At 37.2% G+C, this 10,000-nt stretch overlaps 1 protein-coding gene and 2 long non-coding RNA genes across 3 annotated transcripts in view; 2 read left to right on the plus strand and 1 right to left on the minus strand.

Moving 5' to 3' along the window:
• LOC146450219 (uncharacterized) overlaps nucleotides 1-7,161 on the plus strand; it is a 69,644-nt gene extending 62,483 nt beyond the window's left edge. Inside the window, exon 19 of the mRNA XM_085100599.1 lies at nucleotides 6,752-7,161. Within this exon, the coding sequence (XP_084956725.1) occupies nucleotides 6,752-7,110 (359 nt within the window). The 3' untranslated portion in view covers nucleotides 7,111-7,161. The remainder of the gene's footprint in view (nucleotides 1-6,751) is intronic.
• Nucleotides 7,162-7,175: 14 nt separating this feature from the next.
• Nucleotides 7,176-10,000, minus strand: part of LOC146450222 (uncharacterized) — a 110,462-nt gene continuing 107,637 nt past the window's right edge. Inside the window, exon 2 of the long non-coding RNA XR_014860358.1 lies at nucleotides 7,176-7,317. This is a non-coding gene — a long non-coding RNA (uncharacterized LOC146450222). The remainder of the gene's footprint in view (nucleotides 7,318-10,000) is intronic.
• Nucleotides 7,751-10,000, plus strand: part of LOC146450223 (uncharacterized) — a 110,039-nt gene continuing 107,789 nt past the window's right edge. Inside the window, exon 1 of the long non-coding RNA XR_014860361.1 lies at nucleotides 7,751-8,006. This is a non-coding gene — a long non-coding RNA (uncharacterized LOC146450223). The remainder of the gene's footprint in view (nucleotides 8,007-10,000) is intronic.

A 10,000-nucleotide genomic window follows, 5' to 3' on the forward strand; every position in this document is an offset into this window, starting at 1 on the left:
TGCAAGTGGATAAGTTTATGACGAAAATTAACGTCAGAACATAAAACATAAAACATGGTTTATAGTGACAGGACTTTAAGCTACAAAGCCCGAAATCCTGGTTCGACAACCACGGACCGTCACATTTTCAGCTTACTTGACAGCGATTGTACAGTTATAGGTCGATTCTTTTTCCTTTTTCTTTTTTTTCCTGTTATTCCTTTTTACTTAGGGAATGGGGGTGGGGCGAAAGGAGAAAACAATTTGGTAAAAAATATAAATTATAAAAAAGCTTTCTTCAAAAAAATCGCTCCACAGTTATATTTTGAATATGTTCTTCGACTATTATATTTTCACTAGTTTGGAATAAAGTAAGTAAAAAGCGCTTTTTATTGATTTACCTGTGAAATTTACTTAACCCCTATTACTTCATTTTTAGTAAATTGAATTATCGAATCCAGTGCTCAGATTAACACTAAAAAACTCGAAAAAACGGATTTACTCAACTTTGCAACTAGAACAAATCTGTAGCAAGTTGAGGGCTCTAAATTTGATACAAATTGGCCTCTGATACAAATGTCACGCAAGTAAACAAATTTGCCTCTGCTCATTTTGTCTGCAAATGTGGCTTAAATCTGATATTTGCTTGGAATTTGCCTCAGTTTCACAACGTAGAAGTTAATCTACAAATGATGTTCAAATTTGTATCAGATTTGCTCTTCATACCAAAGTTGAATATTTTACAGCATAGTAAATGTTGGCAAGTGCTGCAAAAATCTCATGTTTGTATTATCAATTGAACACATTGACCAGGATGCAAAACTGAAAATTTCCCTTTATTTTATCCTCATTTGTTCGAGGAGTAAATTTCCTAACTTGCCTCAGTTTCGCCACATAGGTAATCTACGAATGCCATACAAATTTGTATCAGATTTGCCCACCATGCCAAAGTTGAATATTTTACAGCGTAGTAAATGCTGGCTAGCGCTGCACAAATCCCATGTTTGCATTATCAATAAAACACATTTACTACAATGCAAAACTGCAAATTTCCGTTCAGTCTATTCACATTTGCCCCAGGAGTATATATGCTAATTTGTCCTTATTTTGTACGGCTAGTCAAATAAGTGACTGTCAGTGCATAACACTCACGTTTACTGCAGGAGAAAACCTGTTAATTTGCACTTGTTTTGGTTTACTTTTTAAACCAGTAAATTGGCATCATATCAGTAAAATAGCTTTCACTGACTGCCAAAGGCTTCGTAAAAATGACCACATTAAAAAAAAAAAAAAAAAAAGAACAGAATTGAAGTGAAGGCCACAACAACAACTTTTGAATTCATCCTTCCGCTTGTCACATTTGAACTATAACAAATACATAATTATGCATGTTTAGCTTCCCTGGCCGTTTCCTCCTTAATTTGGAGTCAGTTGTTTTTTGTGATCATACAGTACGCCCTTCATAGATGTAGTGAGTGCCACATTTCGCATCATTCTTGATAAACTTGTCTCTAAAGCAAAGCCACAATATTACAATATTATTGTGAAAGGTCTAGTTCACACTAGTGCTGCCAAATGCTATGAGGGAGCCTGAGAGCCAGTGTTTGAAATTCACTCACTGATGCTTTAATTGGAAACATTAAGATTCTATCAAGCAAGCTATAACAGGTCCTTATTTGGAGTGTATTTTTGTTTTGCTCAATGAAAGTCAGTCCATGACTGACATAATCTCAGCTTTTGTCACATGTAAGTCTTGACAATTGTTATGTATGGTTTAAAAAAAAAGACCCATGGAATATTATTTACCAGTTTACATGTATTTTATAAAGAGGGATTGTTCTCACTATCGCAAGTGACTGGGAGGTGTGAATAAAGACCACAACAAATAAAGCCCAGGAAAGTTAATCTTCAAATCCAAGTTATATTATCGTACTAAACCCTAACTTAACTGCCAAAGAATACTTCTCTTCCCGGGCTCTGATTGCCCCCACACCATTTTCATTTGAATCTCAAGGGATTGGTTGCATATACTCCATGCAGTATATTTCTTCGTCTTTTTTATACAGTTTATCTCTACTATAACAGTTGGTGAGACTACAATCGGATCAGGCCATGCATCAACCATTTTTATTTCGCAGGTTAAATATCGATTCCTTTCAGTTCTAGGTTAGCGTTTTAAGAATTTAGTAAAGTTCAGCACAATCTCCTATGTGTTCTGAATTTGCTTCTTGGACTTTCTCAAACTTCAAATTCCCGTCACTTTTGGATTATCGACTTCTAATTTTAAAAGCAGAGAAAAAATGCCAACGCGTATCCTTCTAAAACAAGGCAATTGCGTTGATTTGTTGTAATCATTGGAATAACAAGAACCAAGAACCTTAAAGAGCCTAATTAATTGACGGGTCTGACACTGGATCTGGAGGGACGTCAGATTCTTCCGCAAGACCATCCTTTTGGATTTCTGACATCGTATTTGGCTGAAATTTAGCCAACCAAACAGATGGTGTCAAATAATCAAAATGTGCAGTGGGTACAAACACTTTGCTGTGTACCATTTACATTATTTTCTACAAAAAAGGAAGAGAGCCTTCTTGTAACAAAATTCGAGTACTTGCATAATTTTTGCTAACTGTATTTTGGACACATTCTTAAATTTTCAACAAAAGTATTCATGATTGACACTCACGGATGCTACTCAGCGAAAAGGACATGAAATTTAAAGATAATACCCCAGACGTTTTAGGTTTTTTTTTTTTTTCTAAGTGACAAAGTAATGAAATTAGAGTGTACCACTTACTCGTACAACTTTCTCACTACAAGTTTAATTTCTTTTCTGCTTAGTTTACGTTCCGTGTTTATAACAATATTTTTGAAGTCCTTCAGATGAGAAGAGAGAGCGCTCATGTACCGTTACTAGGTTCATTATCATCAATATTGTAACTAGTAACGTGATTGCGTCATACCTGTACATTACTTAACTCTATTGAGCCTGAACTTTTATTGCACTTATGAGCCTGGGAGAATTAATAATGTCAACAAAGCTGCTGTAATAAAACGTGAATGTGTACACCCTCAACTGTTTCCTTTGGCGTCCGCAGAATGAGATGGTGATGTCAAACGATGTGGGAATTAGGTCGTTGACTTATCAATTAAGACCATCATGTTAGATTTTTTACCCTGATCTCCAAAACCGCTGAAAACGGTTCATTAAACACATCATAGGAGGCATGATCAAAAATAATAAAATTAGAAAGTAATAACGATACACTATCTTTTAACAAGAGGTAAAAATCCAAATTTTAGAACACATGGTTCTCAAAATCTTGTTGATGTGGAAAATCCTTTCACGTAAACATCTAAATGTCCTATAAGTTTAGGAAAACGTCACAACATTGGTGGATGTTTGTTTTAATATTAAGAGTGTTATGAATGTTCAATGTACTTCAATTCCATGGATAGCTTTGCCGATTGAAAGGGCAAATATAATTAACTCATGATTCCCGGTTAAACTTTTTTTTCCACGCTTTCTTTCTTTATTATTATTTTTTTGTTATCATGTTGTTGCAAGTAATTTGAAAGACATCGTATCCACTTATTTATTAACGTTTGGGCTATATTACTTCGCCAAGCGTTTGAATTTTTCAAACAGCGGATCAACAGAGATCTCCTTGTTTTAATAAAATGAGAGGAAATCATAGCAAATTTGATCTTATTATATCTACTGTCAACATTATCGTGCGCAGTGCAAAAATGCATGTAAATGCGTGGATTGCTCTCGGAAAGTTCAATGTCTTTGATGTCCTCTTTTAGCTTAACTTACGATGATATTACCTGTTGAAAGTGGATGTCCTATGCCAAATTCAATGTAAAGATAAAGTAGCGTAGGTTCCTTTATCTAAAGCCTGGTTTTCACCAGCGAAGAACGCAAGCACAAGCACAAGCATAAGAATGCTTATTTCACCATGAAAACGGCCTCGACGCAAATATAAACACAAGCGCAAGCACATACACAAGGATCATGTTTTTCAGTTTCTTGTGCTTGTGCTTCTGCTAGTCTTTGTGTCGCGTTCGTTTTCACTTGACATAGAGCTCTTATGCTTGTGCTTGAGCTTGAGCTTGCATGGGCTTCTGTTTGCGTCGCTAGGGGAAACCAGGCTTAAGGGCCCATTAAAGTATCTTTTGATGCCGTTGCTAGGGAAAAACCAATTTGCTATAACTCTGCACATGTATGTTTCAATTGAGCCAAATTTGTGCAATACCCAAAGGGGACAAATATAGTCCAGTTCATGACGTCATCGGACCACGCCCAATGTCACGTGACCAGAAAGAGCAAAATGCATTTTAACTAAATGGCTTAAACCTTCCTTCCGCATTTTTTGTACAATAACAATTTAAAAGCCGTCTTAAAGAAATTTAAGCATGCGTTTTTGTTTATGATGAAAATTAAAAAAATGAGAATAGAAATTGTGCTTCTTTGACCACTCTTTTGCGCATATTCTTTTTGTTTTTCATTTTGTCGCAAAACCAATGCTTGAATTCCGAGAAAATATGATGTTCTTTCGATTTGTTTTAGGATCCAGCAACTACAATTATCTCTCGAGGAGAAAAGTTCTTTTTTCGCGGCACCGGAAGTGGTGAGCGAATTTTCAGCGGCCTGGTGCCTAAGCATTGTTTGCCAGGCTGCTCCACCGCTTGTCCCTTTCCAGTTAGCTATTTGGCCGCGCTTTGTTCGGTGCGAGAACGCAATAATTTTGCCAGTCTTCGCGTCGTGTACGGTAGCTAAGCTATTATTCGAATAGTGGCCGCAAGTCAAATAAAAGAGGTCGAACTGGATGTGCAATGATGACTTATCTCCACGTCGAACTGCTTCAGTTCTTGCTTCTTGCACGCTCCAGTCGGCGATCCTTTTTACGAACTTAACGGTGCCATCCATTCAATAATATGGATCCACTGAGTGGAACGGACGTGATCCAGACCGAGAGTTCCGAGAATTTTGTGGTAATCTTTGAAATATTGCTCACTGACAAGGAATAAAAGAGCAAGGAGATTACGTATTGTAGATCTTGGACGAGTTGTGGCTTTAACGACAGGAATGCTACTCTTCAAGTTGAATTTTTTCCCACATCGACTACACTCGAACTCGAACTCTTCAACTGTGTTTTTTTTTTTGTGTGTGTTTTACCGAACAAAATTCGAATTCAATTTTTTTCACAGTCACAGTGTTGTAGATTACTTAAATTACTGTTAACTTGGTTCTCAAGCGAGGTTGATGTTGTAAGGAGAAGTTGTCAATCACAAGTTTCGAGCTCACCATCATCAGCCAGGCTTTCTATCGAGTGGTTAGCATTTTTGATGTAAGAGTGAAATTCTTGAGCTAGAGCTGCTTTCAAGGATAATTTTCAAGCCTCCTTGTTCACCGTCTGATGCTCAATGCTGTCTTGCGAGAGTGGTTGCAATTTAGTGGCCTCGATAGTTTCGTTTATTTGTGTTAGATCTAAACAGTGGAGTTTCTCTCACAGGGTCGTACAGTTTTATCGCAAAAGACGTCAGGGAGTTTCGGAGCGGTCAACACAGAGTTTTCTTTGAAGTTTGCAGGTGATGATAGCGCAATACTATTTCAGTTTGTGTCTCCACATCTTTGAGATTTCGATTCCCAAACTGACACTGGAAATCTTGTACTGTCACCTTTTCGAGATTTCCCAATCGACATGCAGCCATCGTTGCGGCTTTCTGTTTACGTCCGTAGGTGGATGACATTTTCTAGCAAAACACTCAAGTTTCAAAACTAAAGGCACGAGTCACATGTTGTAACCGTAAAGCAGAAAATTAATCAATAAAAATGTAAACGAAAAGTTTTTCTTGTGTTTGTTGCAACAAAGTAAAAAAAAAAGAGATATCGGCGACTTGAATCGGCGTCGGGCCGGCGCCGAAAAAAGCGCGCGGAAAAATTTTGGCTGACCGGAAGTGAAATTGCACTTGGGTAGCAACCGTGTAGCTTAGCAACGAGATACTTTAATGGTCCCTTAAGAATCGACCAATTTACAAACAAACCTACAGATATACTGGAACGTGAGAAGTTGATAGGTTTGATTAGGTCTTGGTTATAGGTTAAATTGTAAGGTTACTTTCCCCTCATTCACCCGCTCTTTTTATTTCTCCACAATTCCTTACACTTCTATGGCAGCTCATCACGCCAACTGAACACCAAATTTGCCTGTTCTGATTTAGTTTGAAAACGCCAGGACCTTCATCCCAGCGGGAACATTCCAATCAGATCGCAAAACTAAACAATAAATCATTTACATATCCTTTATTTAAACACGATAGGGTTTAAAGCTCAGAGCTTGTGGGGCCGTGTGAAAAAACCAACAATATGAAACTTTATCAAAATAGTGATAACATTACTTACAGAACACAAGTACCATGGTAAAAGAAATGTTCAAATGAGTTTGCGTATTTACATGTAAATAATTGACTACAGCATTGACTACATGGGCCTTTAATTCAGTTTGTAGGATTTCAAGTCTACGTGCGTGCGCATGTGCGTGTAAGGTAGCTACGTCCCTGTATTCCGTAGCAGCGTATGCATTACTAGCATGAGTGGTGTTGCTGAAATTATTTAAAATTGTTATTATAATAATTATGATAATTTTAATGCTTAGAAACATTATCCACGGGTAATTAGGATCTGGGAAAAGACAGCGAATTGAAACTTGTTTTACCATGATTTGTGATGATTATCACTGTTACTTTTGTTACTGTTTCTCTTCAGAATGCCAGAACTATACCAGACTGAACAGCGCTGACAGAAAGATAACTTACACCACTTACCACGGTTTGTGTGACCGCGGAATGACTCATGGATGGTATCGGTTTGAGGGAGCTGCAGGAAAACGAATGGCTTCATCATGCCCACCCACTTTGAGGTGTGGCACTTTCGTAACAGGATGGTTAACAGGAAGGCACCCTAATGTTTCTGATGGTCAAGTTAGCAGAACGGTGTGTTTCCGCCATTATAGGAGATGCTGCCAGTGGTCAACTACCATCCAAGTGAGGAACTGCGGTTCTTTCTACGTGTATTACCTCACTGGTACACCTGGCTGTGTTTTTCGCTTCTGTGGTAGTGACTAGAGACGAACTGAGACTATTCTATTTTCAGCAAACCCTACAGTGTAGTTTTTTTTTTTATTAGGATGTTTTTCTTTTTTATTCAACTAATCAAGACCATAAGTACAGGTTTTTTTTCTTATCCTGGGACTGATCAGTACAGTAACATTTTCCAATTTAATTTTTTTGTTTTCGGAAAATTATTCGAGTCTGAAATACCTAAAAAATATTCTCGGTTTTTATAGTTAGAAGGTAGTCACAAATTGCACTTATCTTAAATTCGAATTTAGTTGGGTTCAAAAGTATAACAACGTTGTGTTAATCAGTTACTTTAACTATAATGCTTCCACTTCGAAGAGAGCCGAGAGCCAAGAAAATCTAATACTGGAATTTTGATTGAAAATAATTTGCTTGCGCTAAAGGCGTATTTGCACTTTTAAGGCCAGTTTTCAAGCGGAAACTACTATAAGACAAGCTAAGGCAACTTACTGAATAGTTTTTGTTTGCAGTACCTTGAGCATGAGGCTAACAAAGCGTTTACACTTTCAACTGGAGATAATATCATGGCATAACTATGTACCAAAGACGCAGTGTTGTCTCTCAGCGTTAGCAGTTTTATACCTTTGATGAACTAGGAAAGTATCATTTATTTGAGCAGTTTACCAGCTGAAATGTATCTCATCAGGCTCGCATATCACTGATGCTAGTACTTGTTGCTAGATGTGGTGGCAATTAAATCATTTTGAAGAAAAGTACAATATCTTTCGGCCGTTACAACAGCCATTGCCAGTTAGGAAAAAAATAACAAAATCGAATTTGTGATAAATGTATAACATAAATATTTAACTTATTACTTGTTTACTGCTATGAACCTAAAATTTAGATGTGAAGCCTGTACATGATTGATTCTTTTTTTTCTTGTTGAGGTAAAAAAATGCCAATAACTTTGAGAGCCATTCTCAAAGAACCAATGAGTAGATTGGAAACGTTACACAGATAGGGTTGACGCAATCAACGAAATAAAGCAACGTGTTGTTAAACGTTAAAGTGGTTATTATTTTGCTTTCATAGTTATTAACAAGTTACATAAATCACGGCTCAAAATTAAACAGAAATACAGGCAACAGAATTCTGCTTACAAAAGCTGCAACAAAAACAATGGATAGATGACAGAGCCGTTCAGTTGATGTTATACCCTAAGTACTTTGTCAGTTTCCATTTCAAGCAAGTTGCCAGGATTAGAATGAATCACCAACTATGAATACTTCCTTCGTAAACCACAGAATTGCAAACAGTATTAGGGTCAAAAGTTATATGTCAGACATGTCTAAGTCATTCGGGAGCTTAACGGATACAAATGACTCAGACTGCTACGGCTTCGGATCCTTCTCCATACAAGTAACTTCTGCTTACATAAAATCACTCGGAAAACATTCCTCTTCTCTTGTTTTGTCTGTCGTAACCTTCTTTTTCCTCATGGGTAGCATGTTTCTTCGTCTAAGAAGCCAGTTATTCGTTATTTCTCTTATTTATTGGTTCTGTGTTTTGTTGTTGTTGTTGTTTTTGATTTTTTCGTTCGCTGTCGCTGATTTCGTCTTTAGTGATATAAGGAATAAACGGTGCATGACAAACATCTTATGTTGGTCTGATCTGAGATCGTAACGATTTAGTGGGTAGGGGGGGGGGGGGGGGATTGAGATCGTGCTGGTCTCGTGTAAACACTAACAAAGCTGTTCCCAACAAATCTCACGATCAATGCCTTTTCTGTGACCTAGTGAAATTTGTTTCTTCCTTGATCTAACCCATTTTCGGGCTAGGTGATCTCTTTTCCGGTAATCTGTCAGCATCAGGAGTTATCAACCAATAAACTTTATTTCTATTTATTTCAACAGGGTAAAATATCGCCTGAGAATTTCAAATATAGTTCGTGAAAACCACAGATTTTCTTCGGCAAAATGACAGCTCAAAATTTTGTTACACGAGAAAGCTAATTCGAAGGGACAGATGTATCGTTAAAAAAGCGAAAACAAGATCAGTTAGCATTTTTTGAAAAGCCAGCAGCCCTTCGCAAATTCGGGGAATAAGATTGCATTCTCTAAAGCTTTCTGTAAACTAAATTTTCAGCTAGAGCATTTAAACAGATCAAACTCTATTAGCTTACACAAATATGCCATCAAAAGGGCAAAAAACGATCCGACAAACAGACGAGACAAGATTTAAAGGGCTTATTTGCGAAAACATATATGTACAGCATTCAAACAGCTTCTGCTTTCAGTGAGGCTATACACGAGATGATGAAGATCGAAATGTTGAACAACACACTAAGCTATTTAAAAAATATATAGTTACTTTATTGCAAACTCATACACACTCCCTAGTGGTTTCCTGAATCATTCTGTGCTAAAAGCTGGAAAAAAAAACTCTATTACGATTGTAAAGGATTCATTCTTATTATACATATTACATGTAATAACTTAGTACGGGAGATAACACACGCATGTTGAACCATTTCTTCCTGTTCGTTTGGCAGATTGTCTATCTTCAACATGTTACTCATCTGTAACTGAACGGGTCAGCTAATAATTTAGACGGGCCGATTCGCCTGATTTGATCAGCCTTCTTGTATGTCTGTTTACATGTTTCTCAGACAAACTATCCCTCTAAGAGCAAGGACTCTACAACAACAACGTGCCTATTCTCGTACCCAGAGACCTTAGGCTCTTTGGCCAGCGGTTGGTAGCAAGAAAGACTCTGGAGAATTCGGGATTTTTTTTTTTTTTTTTTTTTTTTGATTGGCTGCATCATAACGGTTTTTTACAACAGAAATCCTGTGTTAATGAAATTAAAATTCCCCGGTCTCTCCTGGTGACCAAGCGCTGACCAAAAACCCTGAAGACTGAGAGCACGAAATTAC

This window comes from Pavona decussata, unplaced genomic scaffold, assembly GCF_977016875.1.
Source record: "Pavona decussata unplaced genomic scaffold, jaPavDecu1.1 SCAFFOLD_476, whole genome shotgun sequence".
NCBI lineage: Eukaryota > Metazoa > Cnidaria > Anthozoa > Scleractinia > Agariciidae > Pavona > Pavona decussata.